Here is a 24,498-nt window from a genome sequence, read left to right on the forward strand (position 1 = left end):
TTTAACATAGTCAACAAGTGATCATTATCTTCAATGGTAAATTTCAATTCACTGAATGTCCTTTCTGTCCCTTGTTGTTGTCAATCTTAACTTCTGTGTTGTAGTTCCCTATTGTGTTTGACTAATTATCAGCTACATAACCTCTTCTTTAAATTTTTTATGCCATATGTTGACATAGGTAATATTGTACATGATGTTAACACTGAGTAGTCTGAACTTTTAGTTTGTCCTCAAATTTCAGTTCTTGACATCTTTATTTTCTTGTTTTTAGTGGTTTCAATTTAATTTGTATGTATATTTTTTTTGCTTTGCTCAGATTTATACAGAATTGAGGTTTTTATATTTGTAAAGGTGCATGTGCACCAAACACAAATCAATAAAAAAAAGATACCATGTTGCCCCACACTAAGATCATCTATAGGAAACTATGCAGGTTTTCCTGTCTCCCTGTCATAAAGTATTATCAACGGAAGAACAAGCCTATCCTATTATATGGCCTGAATATTGCATCGATTAATCTTGCAGCTATCTTGGATACAATCCAGGCCATGGTATGGAAACATGTGGTGGGGGTCTCGAGTGCGATACCCGGAGCAATTTTGAGACACAAATTAAATCTGATTTCCCTCAATGCTCGATTTCAGTAGAGACAGCTACTGATTCTACACAAATATCTTTTCCCACCTCACAATTCCATCTTCGAGCGCTCCATCTTCGAGGATTTCCATAAAACCCTGACTGCATCCTCTGTTAAATCTGTCAATTTGTTTAGAAGTTCTATGAGTGTGATCCGATCAGCACCCTCAGGAACACAGATAAGCTTCATCCTTGAAGCAGCGGGCATTATTCCACGGTCCATGCCCGGTTCCAAGGCACAGTCCATCTATGAGTCCTTCGAACAAACCACTAAGATTACCTGTAAGGTTAGCCATGTTGGCTACACACTGTTCTATGGCCCCGTTGGCCAAGGGAGGCATTAGATCCGCAAAAGGTCAGCCACCCTCAGTTAAAACTCGGCCCTCCCGCTGGCGGCCCGAGAAAAAACCCAACAGGCAGGTTGGGGAATGGCCACGCACTCCGCGACATGATGGTTGATCCCTCTACATCTCGCCCTCTCCCCCAGGACTCGTCAATCTCCCCGGAACTGGCCCCAGAACATCGAACTCTGAGGTTCGTCTCCCTGAATGTCAAGGGACTAAATTCACCCGCCAAACGCAAGTCCATCCTACAGAAGCTTCAGAACGACGGTGCAGCAGTGGCTATGCTACAAGAAACCCATTTGCTGCCTGCAGACCATAGCCGCCTACGCTCCCGAAACTTTCCGAAGCAACTTTTCGCATCTGGAAACTCCAAGAAGGGTGGCACAGCTATCCTATTTGGGAGGGGACTGAACCCTCAGATTCTAGACTCTATAAGCTGCCCGGAGGGGCGGTATATGGGGTGAAATGCCTACTACTAGGACAACTGTATTCTATAATTTCTGTATACGCACCCAACACAAGGCGCTGTTCTATGAATCCCTGAGTACAACTGTCTCTCCGTTTCTGGAAGGCCAGATTGTGATTGTGATTGGAGGGGACTTCAACGGGGTCCCGGACCCCACGAAAGACAAGTCACACCCACCCAGTGCCAGAGACCTCACCATAGCCCTGGGTCTCTTACAACTATTTAGAACTTTGGGGGTGGAGGATTCTTGGAGAGTATTCCACCCATCCGAAAGAGACTTTTCTTTTTATTCTTATGTCCACAGAACCTTCTCCAGGATAGATCTTCTTCTAGTGTCTCCACAAATCTTCACGTTCACCAACAACGTGACAATTGGCTCCAGAATCTTGTCTGATCACGCTCCGGTAACCCTGGAAATCCGAGTGCAGGAACCAGCTAACCCCCAACAGCGCAGATGGACTCTATATGATCCTATTCCCAATGAGATGCCACTCAGAGACGTGATCGCAACCACGATCACCAACTTCTTTAAGGAGAACCCCAGTGAGGATACCTCTACCGCCAACACTTGGGACACAATGAAGGCAGTAGTGCAGGGTGAACTGATTGCGCAAGGAGCGGCCTACCATAGACACAAACGTCAAACTCGCCAAGGCCTTGAGGAAGACCTCAGGAATGCAGAAAAGACCCATAAGGAGAAGGGCTGGACCCCTAAAGCTCAGTGGGCCATCCAGATAGCACAAAGAAAGATCAAGGCCCACTATGCCGAACACACTGCCCACCAAATGGCAAAAGCAAAACAGTTTTATTATGCTAAAAACAACAAAGCAAATAAGCTACTAGTGGCCAAACTTGCCAAGGCGATGAGGAACAATACAATTGTGGGCCTGCGGGACCAACGAGGCAAGGTCCATTATGCTGACCAGGACAAACTGCAGCTCGCTGCGACCCACCTGACGCAGGTGATGACCGCGCCAGTGCGGGACATGGAGGAACAGAAGGAATACTTACGGGGGGCAGCGCTTCCCCAGCTAAAAAGAACAGCCCGTGACTCCCTGGAGGCTCCAATTACTGACGAAGAAGTGGACGAGGCAATAAAAGCTCTTAAATCTCGAGCCCCTGGCCCTGACGGGTATACAACCAGGTTTTACAAAATTTTCAAACCCCAACTATTAGCACCTTTGGTACAGTTGTTTAACTCGTTCAGGACCACAGGCACTGTAACCCCGTCCATGCAGTAGTCAATTACGGTCTTATTACCTAAACCTGGAGGCGATCTGAAAAACCCTGTATCATATAGACCCATTGCCCTCAGTCTATATGCTCAACATAGATGCTAATATTTACTCTAAAATCCTGGCATCACGTCTGTCACAGTTCCTGCCGGAGATAATCAGTGCGGATCAGAGTGGCTTCCTCAGACACCGCTCCACGGCCGACAACATTCGAAGAGCCTTGGATCTGGTGGAACTTGCCTCCCAGGATTCCCGGGAACTGGTGCTTCTGGCCCTGGACGCGACCAAGGCGTTCGACAAGGTGGATTGGACTTTCATGAAGCTCACCCTTGAGGCGTTTGGATTTGGCCCGGAGTTCTGCACTATGACGCTGGCAAATTACAAAGCTCCCAAAACCCTTCTCAGAGTTAATGGCACCCTCTCCTCCCCTATCGACCTAACTTGCGGAACCCGGCAGGGATGCCCGCTGTCGCCACTTCTTTTCGGTCTAATTATGGAACCATTTGCCCAGCGGATCAGGTTGAACCCTGCAGTCGAAGGCTTTCAATCAGGTCCGGCACACCACAAGCTGGCCCTCTATGCAGACGATATCCTCCTGACTATCACAAAACCCCGCTCCTCCCTCCCTCAAGCCTTGGCTGAGATAATGAGCTATGGCAGGGTCACAGGCTTCACAGTCAACTACCGGAAATCAGTCGCCATGGGAGTAGGTGTGACCCGAGAAGATCGAGAAGCTCTAGTCCCGCTGTGCCCAATACAAGGGACGACCAAAGGAATTAGCTACTTGGGAGTTCAGATCCCAGCCAACCCAAGCGAGACCTATCGGGCTAAATTTCCCCCATTATTTACAACCTTGGAGGCAGATTTGAGACGCTGGGCGGCCCAAGAGATATCGTTGATGGGCTGTATTACAGCCTGTAAAATGAACTTACTACCGAGATTCCTGTATGCGTGCTCCACGCTACCGGTGCCGGTCCCGGCGCCAGCCCTTCAGCACCTACAGAAGAAAATGCTGCAGTTTATCTGGAGGGGGAAAAAGCCCAGGATCCCTAAATCCATGATGCTGGCCAACGCAAAACTGGGGGGCCTCGGGGTCCCTGACCTGCAGAAATACCAAATGGCAGCTCAACCGTCCTGTATCCAGTCATGGCAAGTCCTCACCAACCGCACTAGGTGTACCTCGAATAAGCGCAGCTACCCCTCCCGCTACGCTTTCTCCCACATTTCCCCCCTCCGGTGCGGCGACAGTGGCGGACCCTTCTGGCATCCACCAAACACTGCGTTTCGGTGTGGGACAAGGCGTTGAAACAGAAGAAGATCCCGATGGGGCTTAGCCCCCTCTCCCCGGTGTTTATGAACCCGACCTTTTCTCCTGGTCTGTCTACCCGGAATTTTAAGGCCTGGATTGCAGGAGGCCTAGAGACCCTGGGTCAACTTTTTGAAGGGGGTCAACCCTGCACCTTTGAGCGATGCAAAGAACTCTTTAGGATCCAGGAACAAGATAGATTCACATACACCCAGCTACGCCACTGGTGCACCCACCCACAGACTCGCCAGGCGGCGACTCGTCCCCCTACGGCCATCGAACTGACCCTTAATGAGCTCCCGCCCCGAGGAAGAATCTCCACTCTATACATGCGCCCCCAAACGGATTTCCTAACCTTCAAGACCCGGTATATGGCCCTATGGGAGGCGGACATGGGCCATCCGATTGAAGACCAACAGTGGGTAGACATCTGGTCCCGGGCTCACACCTCTTCATCATGCATCACAAATAGAGAGTGCGCCTACAAGATCCTCCTCCGGTGGTACTACCCTCCCCTAAGACTTCACCACATGAACTCCACACTCAACTCTCAATGCTGGAGGCAATGCGGCCAAATAGGCTCCTTCTTCCACATGTGGTGGTCCTGCCCCAAGGCTCAAGCCTTTTGGAAACAATGCCTAGCGACAATAGCGGACATCACTCAGGTGCGACTGCCCTTGGCCCCCGAACCTATGCTCCTTGGAGCACCAATCCCCGGGATCTACCCAAGGTCTGGTCCCAAGGCCAAACTATTATCGCAATGCCTACTGGCGGGCAGGAACGTGATTGCCCACACCTGGAAAACGACGGAAGGCCCTCTCATGACTTTCTGGTGGATGAAAGTCTGGGACATCCTGATCGCCGAGAAGGTGACGGCGGCCGGGGCAGGCACTTTGCATCGCTTTCGCAACATCTGGGGTCCGGTATTGGACTTTGACCAAAGGTTCCCGGCCCTGACTTTCAAGCCCCAACTGGCCAGGAGAACTATCAGGATGGAGATCCCCGGCAGGGTCGTGAAGACGGAACTTGATACCGAAGGGTGGGGTGGGAGGAGCGTCAATTGATATTACTGAATGCTACATGTTGCAAGTGATTAAGCTTTGTATTGCCATAACCTGCCTGTTTAAAATAAACACGTTTAAAAAAAAAGTTCTATGAGTGTATTGTTGGAGCGTATTGGATCCTCTGAGGGGGAATTGAGGGAAAATGCAGAGGTCGTGAAAAGAAAATGTTTTGGGATGACTGGCGACTCACTGTGGAGGCTTTGGGGTCTTATTCATCCTATCAGGAATATGCAAGGTTTCTGGGAAGGCTGGGTAATCTCTTTGCATATCTCAAATGCTTCCCATGTGCCAAGATCTGTACAACATATATGCAATTTAGGCTGAATGGGCTAATGGGCACTGAATGACTATTGTTTTTTCCCCTTGTCCCCCCCCCCTCCTTGAGCACTTTGAAACACTTGCTTTGTGTACAGGCACTTTACAAATAAACAATACCATACCATACCATAAATGAACTTAAAACCAAAGAACGGACCGACCTCTGGGGTGAATAACACCAAGCTATGTCTTGCCGCTTCACTAATTCGTGTGAGAGTGTGGAAACGCTCAAGCGTTGGACTTTGGATTGCCACACTTTAGCTTCAATCAGATTGCTATCCTTTCCTAACGAAATGCACAGTTTCTCCATGGACAGCTCAAAATAGATGCTGTGGTAGAGACTTATGTGGGGAGAGAACTTGTCTCTAACTTTGGCACTTGTCCGATTTTTAAATGCTATTAATTGCTTATGAACTCTAGAGAAATGCTCAAGATTCAAGAAGTTGAAACTAATTTAAGTGTTTTCATATTGAAATTAATTGTGCACCCTTTTCTTTTGACTGGATGAAGTGTCATTGTTACCTTTTCTTTCTTCTTCTATTTTATGTGGAAACTAAATCACAATAAAATTAAACATTTGTTTTAAAAAAAGCATGTTTGCTGGCTTGATACCAGGTCCCGTTGGACATATGTACAAATGGCAAATATATTGAGCACATTGTATTTATGACCCGTGAGTTGTTGATTGATTAATGATTACCAAAAAAGATGAATTACGAGGATCACATAATGAATTGATGAAGTAATGGGCTCCTTCCACACAAGGAATAATAATACCATGTTTTTGGTGTCATCATTGAGTTCGCATAGACCATCCGTGGCAATACTCGGTACTCAACTAGTAGCTTACATATGACATGCATGCTTAGTAAGCACCTTTTTGACGTCACACATCTGACGCGATCACGTCAATGACACAACAATGATGTCACATTATAAATAGTCCTTGGGCGACATTACCCAAGGGCAATCACTGGTAACACTGGGAACAATGGGATCCATGGACTTACGTTTCATGGATCACCACACTGATAATTAGCAGTTTCACGTGTGAAATTCAAGGCTAGCCCTTTAAATATGCACTTGATTTCAGGCCTTATCACGGGTTCCAGACCATTTATTGAACCGAAATGTATCAAATGTACCAAAAAGGAGACCGATTCAGCCGGAATATAATTAGGTAAGTGTAGTCCTCACTTATGTCTTCAGCGATCAACTGGGGATCAAAGAGCATCATAACGCCTTCTGTATATGTTTTTGTATTTACAATTTAGATATCCAAACTGCAATGGAACTAAGGCAAACAGCATTACACATGGCAAGCAGAGATATTAACTATCATTAGTATGAAGCAAAGAAATTCATAATAGCAACTTAGCACAATTTTGTGTGTCGGATAACTCATTAAATGTATATCACCGAACAGAATATTCACACATTATGCTCTTTTTTGTAAAATGTCTTTTATCAAGCAATGAGGGAAAATCAGTGGAGATGTCTCACTATGTTATCAACCTATATTGAATTTGAAGTGTTAATTGTAAATAACAATTAATCATTTCTTTCTCATGTCATTCCTTTTGTCTCTCCAACCCTATTCTCTTATCCCCTCATTCCTAAAACTAATTTTATGATTCATGACAGCATTTGTTAAAACATGAATAATGTTTTTAGGGGTAATCTTGTAGCCTTGAAAAAGGCTGCAGAGGGTGAAACACTTGTTGACATAAAACACACAATGGTGTGTAGCACAATAAACCACATGAAGTACAACAAACATATATTTATGAAGAGTTAGCATTCAATAAATTGAAGTAATACCATATTCTAAAATGTATTTGAGCAGAGCGCAGGCGACTTGGCCCATGCTACATACTTTGCAACAATATATGTTACAAGCTGGTTTGAATGGTGACACCAAGTCTACGGCATGCTAGACTCTGAATCTCACAATTAAAATGCACACTGTCTGTGGCACAGGACTTCACATTTCAAACTTTGGTGTTTTTATCTATTCATGCCCTCAGAGTTGCCAAATCCACAATCAGATGGAGTGATAAAAGTGTTATACCTCCTGTTTTATCATTCCCAGCATGCCCCACATATGGCCCCTAGTTTAGTCTTCGCTGCCGTTACAAGGTTTATTTTGAAGCACACCCTGCACAGCATTGCTGTGTATGGATTTCTTGTGTGAATGAGACAAAGGTTTGTGCTCAGTACTGAGAAGGCAGACACAGGGGAGCCATGTTGATTGTTATGGACTTTTATTCTAATAATAAGAGGGTTGAGAAATGCCTCACTGTCCCTTCTCTCAGAGGTATTTCCCCCCCTCAACCAAAACTCTGTCAAATGTCAAGATGTCCAAAGTAAAATGTCCTGTGTCCAAAATCCTATTCTGGCCCTCACATTCTAAAAGGAACTCTAAGGTGCTAAGGAAAATAACTTTGGCTTGAAAGTGCTCAAATATCCAAGTTCAAGCAAATGTTCAACTCCAACAAAAAGATTGTTCACAATTCCTAGGAATGTCTCCCTATCCCAGCGCAATGACCCAAGTACTTCCCGCTTCTGCTTCTCAGCGGGACCGGAAGACATTCCACATCGCGCAGTGCTCGTTATGCTCCTCTCTCCACTGCGGGCCTCGCATGCAGCTGGGCTGTTGCCAAGCCGTTTCTCCTTCCAGCGGGAGCCACCTACTCCATCAGCTTCTTCGGCTTCATCAGCTGTTGGGGATTTAAACTCCCACCACAGTGCCATTCCACAAGCACAAATTGGGCTTCCGTGCTCTAGTGATCCTCATAACTCCATTCCTCCTCTTGGCCCCAGTATCTTTAAGGACTCGAACACATGAGATTGATAGTCAGTGTTTGTCATTACAGGATATTGTGGGATGTCATCAGCAAATCTTGTCGGATGTTGCAGGGAATGGATTGGACGTCCCTAAAGGGAGTAGATGGATACCACGTCTCATCTGATGATGCCAATCTCCCCTCATGAGGGTTGCCTCCCTTCATGATCCTCCCTCAAAAAGCCACCCCCAGGGTCAGGATCGAGTAGCGGCTGCCATCCCCTATCCTCATGAGAAGAGGCTAACTCTGGTAAAGCAGTGAGGACATCATCAGCTTCCTCACAGTACATTTCGGGACTTTGTCACAAAAGGGGCTGCTACCCATCCTTGTGAAAGAAGGTTAACTCATATACATATACTTAATTTGGGGGTAGCAACTGTTACCCTCGGCTTTGACCCTTGTACTCCTAGAGCTATTCCCGACACCCCTATCTCAAAGGTTGCAGGCCTAGCGTCAGGAAGGGAAACAAGTCACTGCACTCAAAGACCTGCTGGAGCGGCACTGCTTTCATTTACAATTCCCATATTAAACGTAAAAGAAAGCTACCCTGTAAGGCAAAATGGAGAATGCATTATATTTCTTGGGCTCTGCAGGCTTGTGGGAGGTGTGACTAAGTAGCGCTAATGGTAGTTCGTCAACATTGAATGTAGTGAAGTAGGCTTTGGTTATTTGATATGATATGATGTTTTATTTGTATCGCGCCCATGCACAAGTGTTTCAGAGCGCAAGCGGTTTATACTCCAGAGTTTTAAATAACTTTTAATTTAATTATGTCAACAGACAGGGTTGGAGGTCATGTGATACCAGTTCCTGTGATGTCATCCGGGCCAAATATCATGTAAAATTACTTCCTGTAATGTCGCTTGCACTTCATGTCACTTTCACTACCCCCGGCACGCTGGAGAAATGACATCCCTGCTCATACCTGAGTGTCTGCTGATTTCTGATCAGTCCTCTCGGTGATGCAGAGATTCAAATGCCCTGACTGTGGTAATAATAGAGGGTAGGACTGGGTGGCAGAAGATCACAAGTAGTTCAGAGCTTCCACACCTGGGTGATAGTTATCCTAAGGTGTATGATTAGAAAAGACATGTTGAGTGACTCTTCTTTAGTAGCTTTTCTAAATTCTGCAAGTAGTGGCTAGGGTGGGGCACTGAGAATGGTAACACTGTCTTACTGTGTACAGGTTGGGTCTTCTCTCCTCCAGCTCATGCACTTGGTGCAGGGAGGTTGTCTTACCATGTACAGGTTGGGTCTCCTCTCCTTTGCCTCATACACTTGGTGTGGGGAGGTTGCCTTACCGTGTACAGGTTGGGTCTCTTCTCCTTCAGCTCATGCACTTGGTGCAGGGAGGTTGTCTTACCATGTACAGGTTGGGTCTCCTCTCCTTTGCCTCATACACTTGGTGTGGGGAGGTTGCCTTACCGTGTACAGGTTGGGTCTCTTCTCCTTCAGCTCATGCACTTGGTGCAGGGAGGTTGTTTTACCATGTACAGGTTGGGTCTCTTCTCCTTCGGGCTCATGCACTTGGAGCAGGGAGGTTATTTTACTGTGTGCAGGTTGGGTCTCTTCTCCTTCAGCTCATGCACTTGGTGCCGGGAGGTTGTCTTACCATGTACAGGTTGGGTCTCCTTTCCTTTGCCTCATACACTTGGTGTGTGGAGGTGGTCTTACTGTGTGCAGGTTGGGTCTCTTCTCCTTCAGCTCATACACTTGGTGTGGGGGAGTGGTCTTACTGTGTGCAGGTTGGGTCTCTTCTCCTTCAGCTCATACACTTGGTGTGGGGGAGTGGTCTTACTGTGTGCAGGTTGGGTCTCTTCTCCTTCAGCTCATACACTTGGTGTGGGGGAGTGGTCTTACTGTGTGCAGGTTGGGTCTCTTCTCCTTCAGCTCATACACTTGGTGTGGGGGAGTGGTCTTACTGTGTGCAGGTTGGGTCTCTTCTCCTTCAGCTCATGCACATGGTGCTGGGAGGTTGTCTTACCGTGTACAGGTTGGGTCTCTTCTCCTTCAGCTCATGCACATGGTGCTGGGAGGTGGTCTTACTGTGTGCAGGTTGGGTCTCTTCTCCTTCAGCTCATACACTTGGTGTGGGGAGGTGGTCTTACTGTGTGCAGGTTGGGTCTCTTCTCCTTCAGGTCATGCACTTGGTGTGGGGAGGTTGTCTTACCATGTACAGGTTGGGTCTCCTCTCCTTTGCCTCATACACTTGGTGTGTGGAGGTGGTCTTACTGTGTACAGGTTGGGTCTCTTCTCCTTCAGCTCATGCACTTGGTGCAGGGAGGTTGTTTTACCATGTTCAGGTTGGGTCTCTTCTCCTTCAGGTCATGCACATGGTGCTGGGAGGTTGTCTTACCGTGTACAGGTTGGGTCTCTTCTCCTTCAGCTCATGGCCGTATTGCACAATGGCCTTCAAATGGGGCAGCTGGTCTTTTATCTAAAAGAGACATGCAAAGGGCATGAAACAATAACCAAAGTCAAACAAAGGACAATGCTGAAATAGTAGCAGACATGACCTGTAAGGAGAGAGTACCTTCCATTCATAAAGAAAAAAGAAATATGGCAGAGGTTCAACACAGAAATCTTACATACGAACAGGAAGCAAATACAGTTAAAAGGCCATCAACTGCAGATGAAGGTGATTGGTTGAAATCTGGGATGAGAAACAACCTCAAATTAACAGTACAAGTCAACAATGCTATGGGAATTACATCAACTGTAGAGGATGACTTTCCGGTGAAAAAACCTTGGAAAATGAACGAAGTTAGGACAGAACAGACACTGGTGCAATCATCAGGATGTTCAATTTGAACTGGACTGTTTTTAGATATCGTAAGGGCTACAGCCCTCTGCAGCGTAAGAATGTAGCCTATGGGTGGGTGCTAGTGAGCCCAGCCAAGATGGCCGCGAGCCTGTGAGTTCCTGCAGCCCCTAAACAATCCGGATAGCATCCTGATTATTCCGGGCTCGCTATCATGTCAGATTGTTTGCTATCTGATGTGAGCGCAATCTGAGTACATCTCAGTGATCCTAGCTGTTCTGGCTGAGATCTAAAGGGGGACCTGGAGCAGCACCCATTGCGGAGCAGCGAGGTGGAAGAGGTGGGTTCTATAGGTCGGCTGCCGTGAGAACCTGGTATATGGCTGGTATGGCATTAGAACTGCACCGAGGTCTGCATTTGCCCCAGGCCCCGTGCTGCACGAAGTGCGGCACGATAGAGGGCCTGGGGGGTTAGGCGCAGGGTGGGGGGGATCCCAACAGGCGGGAAAGCAGAAGGGAGGGGCAGACAGAGCGGCGCCCCCACCCACGGAGCGACCAAAAGGAGACACAAGGAGGGAAAAGCAAGGTGTGACAGTATCAGGGGGGTGGGGGAACAGGAAGGGACACTGCGGCCCAAAATCACCACAACAAAAGGCGGAAGGGGGATAAATACCCCAGAGAAGAAGGAGCAAGACACAACCAGGTTAGGAGCTCACCTCACTCGGGTAAGCTCCCAGCCCCTGGTTAAAGGCGGTAAGGGATTCGTTTGGTCGCTTTCGCCTCTGCGGGCTTAAGCGGCGTGGTGTCGGTTCTTCCTCTTGGTTTTGCCTCTACGGGCTTTATTGAGAAAGAGACCGCCGGTGGAGCAGAAGGAAGGAAGACTCACCTCGTCGGGTCGGAGAACGGGACCACGAAGCAAGAAGACCGGAAACCCAGTGCATCGGAGGCGGCGGTCGGAAGCAGGAGAAGCCGGGAGAAGCAGTCACGCCATCGCCGGCTAGGAGAGTCTGCAGCAGAGGCGGCGGTCGGAAGCAGGAGAAGCCGGGAGAAGCAGTCACGCCATCGCCGGCTAGGAGAGTCTGCAGCAGAGGCGGCGGTCGGAAGCAGGAGAAGCCGGGAGAAGCAGTCACGCCATCGCCGGCTAGGAGAGTCTGCAGCAGAGGCGGCGGTCGGAAGCAGGAGAAGCCGGGAGAAGCAGTCACGCCATCGCCGGCTAGGAGAGTCTGCAGCAGAGGCGGCGGTCGGAAGCAGGAGAAGCCGGGAGAAGCAGTCACGCCATCGCCGGCTAGGAGAGTCTGCAGCAGAGGCGGCGGTCGGAAGCAGGAGAAGCCGGGAGAAGCAGTCACGCCATCGCCGGCTAGGAGAGTCTGCAGCAGAGGCGGCGGTCGGAAGCAGGAGAAGCCGGGAGAAGCAGTCACGCCATCGCCGGCTAGGAGAGTCTGCAGCAGAGGCGGCGGTCGGAAGCAGGAGAAGCCGGGAGAAGCAGTCACGCCATCGCCGGCTAGGAGAGTCTGCAGCAGAGGCGGCGGTCGGAAGCAGGAGAAGCCGGGAGAAGCAGTCACGCCATCGCCGGCTAGGAGAGTCTGCAGCAGAGGCGGCGGTCGGAAGCAGGAGAAGCCGGGAGAAGCAGTCACGCCATCGCCGGCTAGGAGAGTCTGCAGCAGAGGCGGCGGTCGGAAGCAGGAGAAGCCGGGAGAAGCAGTCACGCCATCGCCGGTTCGGAGAGACTGCATCGGAGGCGGCGGTCGGGAGCAGGCGAAGCCGGGAGAAGCGGTCCCGCCATCGCCGGCGAGGAGAGACAGGAAAGAGGAATTAGGTGCCCGCGGAAGAGCCGAGGAGCAGGAGAAGCCGGGAAAGCGCATCGCGGAACAGGAGCACCGAAGAGGAGGAAGCAAGCGACCGCGGAAGGTGCGGAGGACGACGTCACGCATCGGAGGCGGGCATAAAGGCATACAGGAGGGGGCCTTAAAGGGGCAGCACACCACCAAGCGAGAGCGGCCCCAGTGGCCTGATGGATAAGGCAGTGGCCTACTTAAACCAGAGATCGTGGGTTCGAGTCCCATCAGGGGTGGATCCTGGAATTTCGAAAGAGCAACGAGGGGCAGGTGGCACAGGGAGTGAAGGCGCGAGTCGCACATCAGGGGCAGTGCCTGCGAACACAGGTTCGAAGCCCGGCAGGGGCAATCTCAGCCCGCCACCCTTCCGGATCAGGAAAAACACCCATCAACCAACGGCATTTTTGATTTGTTTTAGCCAAGCCAGTTGCTGTGACACGGGCAGTAAGTGGCAGGATTGGCCCTGAAAGTAAATCATACAGCTCCAAAAAGATTACAAAAATTTTCACCAGAAGCAAGAAAAGGAGAGGAATGGAGGAAAAGCTAAGAAAAGCGCAGGAGTTCAGCGCATGGGCCAAAAAGGCAGAGAAAGATTATGGAGCTAAATGGGTCTTGGATGTGATACAGAAGGAGGAAAGGGCTAGGGCAATGTCGCCCCTGCTGCTGGAGGATTCCACAGACAGCGAGGAGGAAGCAGCGGTACCCCAAGGCCAAAAGAGGGCAAAAGGAACAGGGGAAGAGCTGCAAGAACCGGAGAGGCCCAGGAAGAAGCAGAAAAACAAGGGTATCTTAAAATTAAGCAACAGTATTAAGCACAGCTGAGAGACCCGTGGGGCAAGTCATTCTCGGTTGGTGCCGATAGCACATGGAGCAGAACACAGAGTCCTGCGCAGAGCCGGTCGAGCTCAGGTTCGAATCCCGGCAGCATCAAACTCAACATATATCGAAGAGACCCAAAGGCAATAATCTGGAAGGAAAAGCAAAAGGCGGAAACGAAAAATGGCAGAGGAAAGGAGCAGTAAGGTCGGAAGAAAGGGCTAAGGCAATGTCGCCTCGGCTGCTTGAGGAATCCGCTGGCAGCGACGAAGAAGCTGCAGTACCACAAGGCCAAAAGAGGTTAAGAGAGATCGCAAGGGAGCCACAAGACCCCGAGGATAAAACGGAAGAAAGGAACCACGAAAGGTATCGTAAAATTGAATAACAATATTAACAAAAATGATGAAAGTGTTAAATGCAGGTATCACGGCTCAGGATAAGTCGCCCAGAGCCAACAAGGGGAGAAGGAAGGAGTACAAAAATATGGCAGGGGCTGCCATCCGAGGCAAATAGTAGCGAAGATGAAGAGAGGGATCACCTGCAGGCATGGGGGGAAACAAAAGGGGTAATAAGTAAAGAAAAACAGAAAGCGGATAAGGCAGGGGTAGGTCAGGGGGCAGGAGGTCAAGGGCCAACAGACAGCGGGGATCCAATAACACAAGGGCCTCCACAAAATACGGGTCCCCAGGGGTCACCTGCCATTGAAGCAGTAACTACGACAGAGCCGCCCGTAGTGAAATAACAGAGCCTACCTCAGTTATGGCTAAGTAGGCCAACGATAGGCAAGGATGCACAGGGTCGGTCCTTAAAGGCACAAAGCATGGTATAGCTATTATAGGAAACAATATGTTCAGAATGATTATGGTAACGAGTATAGGTACAACAGGAGATACGAGACTCCATATGACAGATCAAGGGAGCAGAATTCCCGGAGTAGAGAGGGCGGCAGAGCAACATATCCCCGACGGCACAAGGGGGTGGTAAAGGGAGTAACGGGACAGCGAGGTCGGAGCCAGCACTAGGAGGTGAACCCCAGCTTACCAGTGGCACCCGCAGGGTTCACCCATGTACCAACACAAGGGACAGTCATAGTCCCAGCAGGGCCACTCACTGGCACAGCAGGAAAGGAGGGTGACCCAGTATGGTGGGCCCACGGTTGGGAAGGACACCCAAGGCCAGTCCATGAAGGCACAGTCATGGCACATTAGGGAGAAGGTAAAGGAGAAAATAGGGAGAAAAGTGTTTATAGATATTTCTTTGAAGGGCCCGGATAGCTCAGTCGGTAGAACATCAGTCTTGCCCTGCTGGAATGCCAAAAGAGAGGACAGAATGCATCAATAGGGGGAGGATGAGAAAGGCTTATTAAGGTACCAAAGAGTTTTTTAAAAATAGATGGCGGTTTTTCAAAATAATGTCCACTATTATACTGCAAAAATACCCAGAGGACGGGGTACCGTTGGTGAAATACCAGCAGAGAGTATTGAAGGTACAAAGCATTTAGGGGGGGAAGCATGGAAAAATAGGACCACGAATTTAAGAAAGAAATGGTTTGCTTCCCAGATTTAGGTTGGAATGAGGAAAACTGCAACATGCACATGGCCCCAACACTTCAGGGGGCACCAATAGTGCCAAACTCAGGAGGGGTACCGCAAGGTACCAACCCACAGCCAATAGGACCCATAGGAGCAACAGCAGTACCAGTGGCAGGAAGGGGTACTGGGGAGGGCAACAGTCGTAAAGAGCTTCGACAGCTGGATGACTGCCTTTCAGACAAAAGCCGACAATTATATTACAGAAACTCCCAGAGGGCGGGATAGCATTGGTAGCATATCAGCAGTGGGCGTTAAAGTATACAAGGCATGCGGGGGGGATGCATGGAATGAAGCAGGAGCACGAGTTTAGAGGAGAAATGGATTGCTTTCCGGATATGGGATAGGACTTTTTTGAACCTGACATATTTAACATAGTAAAAGAAGAGTTGATCAGGAAAAAGGAAGCACAGAAATGGCTAGGTATGCAAGAGGAGGAGGAATATTTCAGGGACATATGTCTACATATGGGGCGTGCCAGCCCACGGCATATGGATAGAGGGGAGGTTCAGTCCGGCAAGGGGCAGTCTGCAAAAAGGGAGGAACAAGGCCACCGTGACAGAACGGCAAGCATTAGCTGAAAAGCTAAATACGGCGGGAATGGTTCACTAGCTGGGTAGCATTACGCGCAGCGGGAGGGGTGCTGAATAAAAAATAAATAGCGGTGCAGTCGGATAACATGGCAGTGGTGCACGGGTCGAGTAAAGGGGGTGCACCATGCCCAGCTGTAGTAAGACTGTAGCTGTCACCTTGGCGCAGTTTCAGTGGCGAGAGGTGCAGGGAGCCAAGGCCGGGCACCAGAAAGGAGAAAACGCCCACGCCAAAGAAGGCATGGGTCCCATCAAAAACCCTGAAAAGGGAAGAACGGTTGACTGTAAAGGTTAACTCAAAAAGAAGAAAAAAAAAAAAAAAAAAAAAAAATGTGAAGGCTTGGTAAGGGCATTGGCCAAAAGGAAAAGGAAAAGTGGAAATGTCAAAGAAAAGCTCTGGAAATAAGTGCAGAGAAAGTGTGTGAAGGTTTGGAAGAGGCATTGGCCAAAAGGAAAGAGAAAAAGTCCATTAAAAACCTGGAAAGGAAAGTACGGTTGACTACAAAGGTTAACTCAAAAGGGAAAGAGGATACAGGACGGGTCATAAACAAGCGAGCAAGGAACGCCCTAATGTACAAAACAGGTAAGCAGTACGAGAAGCAGGTAATAAATGCAGTGGCGAAAACAGGAGCACAGGAGGTGGGCGTAATTTCGGCAAAAAGGGGTGAATGTTGGGAAGAGGCATTGGCCAAAGGGAGAAAGAAAAGCTGGGCCGAGTCATACCATGGGGTTTTTTCAGGGCAGGGGAACTAATGGCCCGTAACACGATAGATGGGGAGAGCCAGGCGAAAAGCAAGGTTCGGATTCCAATAGGGGCGGGCTGACGCGCAGCATATGCGAGTCATTAAGGGCAATAGCCCAATGTCGGTGGAATACCGAAATTTTCATGTCCGAAATAATTACCCGCAGAACTTGGTATGGGGCACGCTGACGGCAGGCCATTGAGACGGCACGGGAAAAGCTAAACAAAGCTGTAGGGAAATATTGTAGGAGCACGGGGTTACACTTCATAAAACAGGGGCGGTCTCAAAATGACCCCGAGTGGTTCCATCAGGACGGGGTGCACTTATCCAACAAAGGGTTGGGCAGATCAAGGCTGGGGCAGATTTGCGGACAACATTTTTTCAGCGCTAGCGGCACAGGGTTACAAATAGGTAGGGCAGCAGGGTCACTGTTTTGGGGGGACCTGAGCGGTTTAGCCAAGCAACCCCTCAGGTGTGGCGGCACGTGTCCAGGAAAGGATGCCACAGGACATCGAAAGGGAGGCCAAAGGAATGGGGGCATCCCAACCCCTGGACACGAGGTGCCCAAAAAAGTGTTGATTACTGTACAGCGGTCATAACCAGTGTACAGTGCCATTATTTGTATATAATAAAGGCCTACGGCCATTTTTAATTTTCCACACAAACAGATCTATTGCGTCATCATTTATGGGACAGGGCACATTACAACAGGGTCAAGAGCAGGGGGGGGAACCCACACTACTCAGCCTATGCCCCAGGCCCCGTGCTGCACGAAGTGCGGCACGATAGAGGGCCTGGGGGGTTAGGCGCAGGGTGGGGGGGATCCCAACAGGCGGGAAAGCAGAAGGGAGGGGCAGACAGAGCGGCGCCCCCACCCACGGAGCGACCAAAAGGAGACACAAGGAGGGAAAAGCAAGGTGTGAAAGTATCAGGGGGGTGGGGGAACAGGAAGGGACACTGCGGCCCAAAATCACCACAACAAAAGGCGGAAGGGGGATAAATACCCCAGAGAAGAAGGAGCAAGACACAACCAGGTTAGGAGCTCACCTCACTCGGGTAAGCTCCCAGCCCCTGGTTAAAGGCGGTAAGGGATTCGTTTTCCACCCAACCCACCCTACAAAAAAGGGAAGAAGAAAACCGGAACAGGAACGCCGAGTACTTCTGACGGTACACGGTAGAAGAAGAAAAAGTCGTAGGCGGCGGCACGTGTCCAGGAAAGGATGCCACAGGACATCGAAAGGGAGGCCAAAGGAATGGGGGCATCCCAACCCCTGGACACGAGGTGCCCAAAAAAGTGTTGATTACTGTACAGCGGTCATAACCAGTGTACAGTGCCATTATTTGTATATAATAAAGGCCTACGGCCATTTTTAATTTTCCACACAAACAGATCTATTGCGTCATCATTTATGGGACAGGGCACATTACAACAGGGTCAAGAGCAGGGGGGGGAACCCACACTACTCAGCCTATTCACACAGGCATCTATACTGTTGCAGGTGGAGAGGGGGTCTGGCCAGCAGCGGGGAAGCTGACCCTGCGACGATGATTAGTGAGTGGGCCTGTGTTAAGCTCTGGGCAGGAAGACAGTGGCAGCAGAGGCAGACTGCAGCAATAGACTGCAGCAGCGGTGAGAAGCATATTGCGGCGACCGTGGGGTGAGTGTCTGCTAGAGCGGCACCCTGCGACTGATTTACAAGTGAGCTGCACTTTATGAGCGAGCAGCCTTGGGGAGGCTGAGCCGGCAGCGGTGGAAACGCCAATGGTGGCAGGACAGCGACCCTTGCCCTGACTCTCTGCAGTTGGTGAGCTGCAGGCCACAAAGGGAAATACTATGGGCTTCCTTCCAGCATGCGGGGTGCAATCCGCTGGGGCATACAGATCATGTGGGTCCACCTGGATCTGAGGAGTACCGCTCGTGGAAAGGCGGTCACTGCAAATTAATATTGCAGGGGCATTCCGGGCTGACAGGGACACGTCCAGCCACTTGTTTTTTTAACTGGCGGCCTTCGTTGAGTGCCAGGCTCTCTAGCTGCCAGTGATGTTACAGGGCAGCCGCCAGAGGCCTACACCCCAAAATAAGAATTAGGTATCTGGTACTGGAGCCCTTAGTCTTGAGCAGTGAACCCATTTGGATGGGCACTTGGAGTAGCAGCACTGCAGGGAAGACTGTGTGAAGGGGATTGTGCCACCGGTGTGCAGTCATAATGTCGACATCAATAATGTCGACAGTCAAAATGTCGACAAATTAATGTCGAAAAACAATAATGTCGACAAACAAAAATGTCGACATTATTCGATATTTTTTCGACATTAATTTAGTGTATGCATAAATAAATAAATATATATGATGTGTTGAGTATGAGGGGTGGTTGGGGGGGTGTGGGGGGGTGGCAGGGGGGTGTTGGGTGAGGGGGGGTTGGAGGGGGGACCCCCCCATAGTAAATACAATTTTTATTTATTTAATTATTGAATAAATAAATAAATAAATAAATAATTGGTATGTGTTAAGTATGAGGGGTGAAAGGGTGGTTGGGGGGGTGTGGGGGGGCGGCAGGGGGGTGTTGGGTGAGGGGGGGTTGGGGGGGACCCCCCCCATAGTAAATGATCCTTTTTTAGGTTATTTATTTATTGAATAAATAAATAAATAAATAAATAAATAAATAATTGGTATGTGTTGAGTATGAGGGGTGAAAGGGTGGTTGGGGGGTGTGGGGGGGGTGGCAGGGGGGTGTTGGGTGAGGTGTTGATAGTTTTAAGGGTTTATAGTCATAATGTCAAAAAAAAAAATGTCGACATTTTTTTTTCGAAAAAATGACTTTTTACATTATAAGTATAGGATGTCGACATTATTATTTTCGACATTTTTTTTTCGACATTTTTGTCTGTCGACATTTTTTTTTCGACATTATGACTATAAACCTGTGCCACCTTCTGATGGTGGATGGTAGGTGGAGCGGCAGTGCCTTAGGTGGGATGCAGATTGCCAGGTGACAGGTCATTGGACCCACTGGCTGTGCTTGCGATTGGGGAACAAGTACACTTCATGTTAGGAGTGGAGTGGTACTTCAAAGAAAGGTGAGGGTTCCCAGGGTGCAGAGTTTGTACTGTTTTTATATACCTCACGAGCAGTCTACAGCGGGGGAGCTGGCAAAGGTGCTGATTGGCATTGCAAAACTGTGTAACGGGGTACGGAGCCAGGATATTTGGGTTTATGACGGTCCATGGGGGATAGTGGGAAAGAGGTCTCCTTCATTGACATATGCGAAGTTGAAGATATCTCCTGCAAGCAGAAGAGTGATTTGCTGAGAAGACTGTAATCTGTCTTAGGTTTCAGGAGAGGTGGTACCGCCTGTGACGGGAATCCATTGGAGGCAGTGAGATAGTGCTGTGCAATCACAGAAAACAGTGTTTACCTCCTTGAGGGTAAAACTCTCCAAGGACCTCCGGGGCGCTAGTGGGGTTACTAAGAATGTGTATTTCAGGTATAGCAAGATGTCTAAATTGAGCAAAACTGGCAAACAACAGTCAAAGCTGCAGTTTGAGATGCCCACGCAGATCAACAGTCATAAAATGATGGAAGAGCCCACGGGAGTGGGTTCTCAGCTTCACCACAGGATACCAATGGGGTGTTTAATGATATCAAAACGATGTTCAGCCAGTTGCAATCCAGTATTCAACCATTGGACGGGAAGATGGATGCTTTGATATGTAAGGTAGACCACATGCAGGTCCGCCTGGATAAACATGGGGAGAGGCTTGACAAGGTTGAGGGGCAGGTCTCCACGGTGGAAGGTGAATCTTTGGCTATGTTACGAGAACTTTCCGAAGTGAAAACAGCCTTAAAGGAAGTGACCGCTAAGCAGGAAGAACTTGAGTCTAGGTCCACGAGGAACAATATACGGATAGTTGGTCTCTCTGAGTCGGTGGACCAGCGTGCCATGGAGCCTCTGCTTGAGTCCATACTGTGAGTTCCTGCAGCCCCTAAACAATCCGGATAGCATCCTGATTATTCCTGGCTCGCTATCATGTCAGATTGTTTGCTATCTGATGTGAGCGCAATCTGAGTACATCTCAGTGATCCTAGCTGTTCTGGCTGAGATCTAAAGGGGGGCCTGGAGCAGCACCCTATGCGGAGCAGCGAGGTGTAAGAGGTGGGTTCTATAGGTCGGCTGCTGTGAGAACCTGGTATATGGCTGGTATGGCTTTAGAACTGCACCGAGGTCTGCATTTTCACACAGGCATCTATACTGTTGCAGGTGGAGAGGGGGTCTGGCCAGCAGCGGGGAAGCTGACCCTGCGACGATGATTAGTGAGTGGGCCTGTGTTAAGCTCTGGGCAGGAAGACAGTGGCAGCAGAGGCAGACTGCAGCAATAGACTGCAGCAGCGGTGAGAAGCATATTGCGGCGACCGTGGGGTGAGTGTCTGCTAGAGCGGCACCCTGCGACTGATTTACAAGTGAGCTGCACTTTATGAGCGAGCAGCCTTGGGGAGTCTGAGCCGGTAGCGGTGGAAACGCCAATGGCGGCAGGACAGCGACCCTTGCCCTGACTCTCTGCAGTTGGTGAGCTGCAGGCCACAAAGGGAAATACTATGGGCTTCCTTCCAGCATGCGGGGTGCGATCCGCTGGGGCATACAGATCATATGGGTCCACCTGGTTCTGAGGAGTACCGCTCGTGGAAAGGCGGTCACTGCAAATTAATATTGCAGGGGCATTCCGGGCTGACAGGGACACGTCCAGCCACTTATTTTTTTAACTGGCGGCCTTCGTTGAGTGCCAGGCTCTCTAGCTGCCAGTGATGTTACAGGGCAGCCGCCAGAGGCCTACACCCCAAAATAAGAATTAGGTATCTGGTACTGGAGCCCTTAGTCTTGAGCAGTGAACCCATTTGGATGGGCACTTGGAGTAGCAGCACTGCAGGGAAGACTGTGTGAAGGGGATTGTGCCACCTTCTGATGGCGGATGGTAGGTGGAGCGGCAGTGCCTTAGGTGGGATGCAGATTGCCAGGTGACAGGTCATTGGACCCACTGGCTGTGCTTGCGATTGGGGAACAAGTACACTTCATGTTAGGAGTGGAGTGGTACTTCAAAGAAAGGTGAGGGTGCCCAGGGTGCAGAGTTTGTACTATTTTTATATACCTCACGAGCAGTCTACAGCGGGGGAGCTGGCAAAGGTGCTGATTGGCATTGCAAAGCTGTGTAACGGGGTACGGAGCCAGGATATTTGGGTATATGACGGTCCATGGGGGATAGTGGGAAAGAGGTCTCCTTCATTGACATATGCAAAGTTGAAGATATCTCCTGCAAGCAGAAGAGTGATTTGCTGAGAAGACTGTAATCTGTCTTAGGTTTCAGGAGAGGTGGTACCGCCTGTGACGGGAATCCATTGGAGGCAGTGAGATAGTGCTGTGCAATCACAGAAAACAGTGTTTACCTCTTTGAGGGTAAAACTCTCAAAGGACCTCCGGGGCGCTAGTGGGGTTACTAAGAATGTGTATTTCAGGTATAGCAAGATGTCTAAATTGAGCAAAACTGGCAAACAACAGTCAAAGCTGCAGTTTGAGATGCCCACGCAGATCAACAGTCATAAAATGATGGAAGAGCCCACGGGAGTGGGTTCTCAGCTTCACCACAGGATACCAATGGGGTGTTTAATGATATCAAAACGATGTTCAGCCAGTTGCAATCCAGTATTCAACCATTGGACGGGAAGATGGATACTTTGATATGTAAGGTAGACCACATGCAGGTCCGCCTGGATAAACATGGGGAGAGGCTTGACAAGGTTGAGGGGCAGGTCTCCACGGTGGAAGGTGAATCTTTGGCTATGTTACGAGAACTTTCCCAAGTGAAAACAGCCTTAAAGGAAGTGACCGCTAAGCAGGAAGAACTTGACTCTAGCTCCACGAGGAACAATATACGGATAGTTGGTCTCTCTGAGTTGGTGGACCAGCATGCCATGGAGCCTCTGCTTGAGTCCATACTGTGAGAGATGCTGGGAGGAGAGGACTTCTCAGCACTGTTTATTGTAGAAAGAGCACATCGATTCCAGGGTCACTGGCCCGCTCATTCATAGCTCAGATGTTGAACTACCGGGACAGGGATCTAGCTCTTCGGAAAGCTAGGGAGAAAGGAACTCTGGCATCTCAGGGAGAACCTTTTTGGCTCTTTCCCGGCTTCTCAGATAAGGCGCTGGCATCCAGGAAGACATACATTGATGTCTAGAGGAGGGTCAGAGAGAGGGGGATGAGATATGCCATGCTCTTCCCTGCTAAACTTGAACAAGAGGGGTGAGTGCTGATTTTTCAACGCCCGGATGAAGCCTACACCTTCCATGAGATGCTGCCACAGGTCCCCACACTCAGAGGGAACAATGAAAGAGATGGAGAGGCTGGTATACTGACTCAGATGATGATTAATATGATATACATCTAATTGAAGGCAAGAAGGTAGCAATTAGAGTTGGGGGCGAAGGGTGGCTGGGCTGCCCTCATGCAGAAGCTCAAGTAGTCTAATGGGTTGGGGGAATGGACTGGCAAGTTGGGGTTGCTGGCAGAGAAGGGTGTTGTTTGGAATGCAGTTGTTTTTTGGAGGGAAAAGTGATTTGGGGAATTGTTCTTTATAGGTGTGTGCATGCCCCCTTTCATTTCTGGACAGATGGAATGAGTGTGTTTAGAAGAGGTTTGGTGGGAGACACGTTGACCTGGGGTTGGTTGGCAGAGGTGTATAAAGCGAAATCTACGGTTTATACATGGACGTTATACAGTGGATTGGCCAGGGGGTTGAAATATATGACCTGGAATATCAGGGGATTGAATTGTCCATCTGAGGCCCGTAAGGTGTTATTTTATATGAAAATACATCATGCCGACCTCTCCCGGGGAATCACGATTTGGGCATAGCTGGGGGGGTTACCTCTACTACTCTCCTTATTGGTGTTTAAAGATCATGAGGGAAGAGCGTTATTAGTAGTGGGAGTTATACACGGACAGCCAATCACATTCATTAACTATTTGGGTTCTAATCATGGCACATAGAATGGATAGCTCAGCAATTGGATCAGTGTTCAGAACACAGGGGATTATGCAAGTCATTGATAACGTCTTCACTGATAATATGGATTGGTCACCTCGTATTCGACATTATGGGAGACTTTGTTTTTGTAAATTACATTTTTATTAGTTTTAACAAAGCAGGAACCACAGGAAAAAAGCATTTCCCAAAATCCAAGTTACAATTGTATGTATTTGAAAACACCCTTGTCTGGATCCCTCCTTTTCCTCCCCCGAACACCCCTTCTCCCACCCCCCACCATATCTTAGGGTGCCATAATGTCAACAGGTCATGCAACGTTAGGCAGCAGCAGTGTGGTGCAGTGTGGTGCACAGTTAACATAAAACCTCTACACTCCTAGGAGTCGGGCACCACACTCACACTCATGGCACCACTTGTCCTACGCCTGGGCCACTGCAAGTATCATGGAACTTTAACCATTTACATTCTATTGCCGCACTTCCCCCATGGATTGCAGCTGTGATCTTCTCCATCAGGTTTATGTCCTTGGCTTTCACAACCCATTTCTCCAACCTCGGAGGTTGTGTCTTTTTCCAGTGTCTGGCCAAGCAAGCCCTGGCCGTGAGCTGCAAAAAGTGCACCATATGGGACATGGTTCTCCAATGGTCATCCTCTCTCTCCAGGCCAAATAGTATCAGCATTGGGTCCACTCTCCGTTCCACCCCTACCATCTCTTTAATCCAACCCAGGATTTCCGCCCAAAAGACGTGAACCTCTCGACAGCCCCACCACATGTACCAGAAGTCTGCCCTTTCACCACATCTGTGCCAACACTGGTGGCTCACATCTGGGCACATTTTACACAGCCCCACTGGGTCGCTTTGCCATCTATGCTGCAACTTAACTCCATGAAGTTTAAATTGACAGGCCACT

General features: G+C 49.3%; 1 protein-coding gene across 1 annotated transcript in view; it reads right to left on the reverse strand.

Annotated features, from left to right (window-relative positions):
- Positions 1-24,498, reverse strand: part of LOC138510659 (long-chain-fatty-acid--CoA ligase ACSBG2-like) — a 508,494-nt gene that overhangs the window by 350,188 nt on the left and 133,808 nt on the right. The window contains exon 4 of the mRNA XM_069626444.1: positions 10,572-10,652. Within this exon, the coding sequence (XP_069482545.1) occupies positions 10,572-10,652 (81 nt within the window). The remainder of the gene's footprint in view (positions 1-10,571; positions 10,653-24,498) is intronic.

This window comes from Ambystoma mexicanum, chromosome 6p (assembly GCF_040938575.1).
Source record: "Ambystoma mexicanum isolate Mex_15411 chromosome 6p, UKY_AmexF1_1, whole genome shotgun sequence".
Classification (NCBI taxonomy): domain Eukaryota; kingdom Metazoa; phylum Chordata; class Amphibia; order Caudata; family Ambystomatidae; genus Ambystoma; species Ambystoma mexicanum.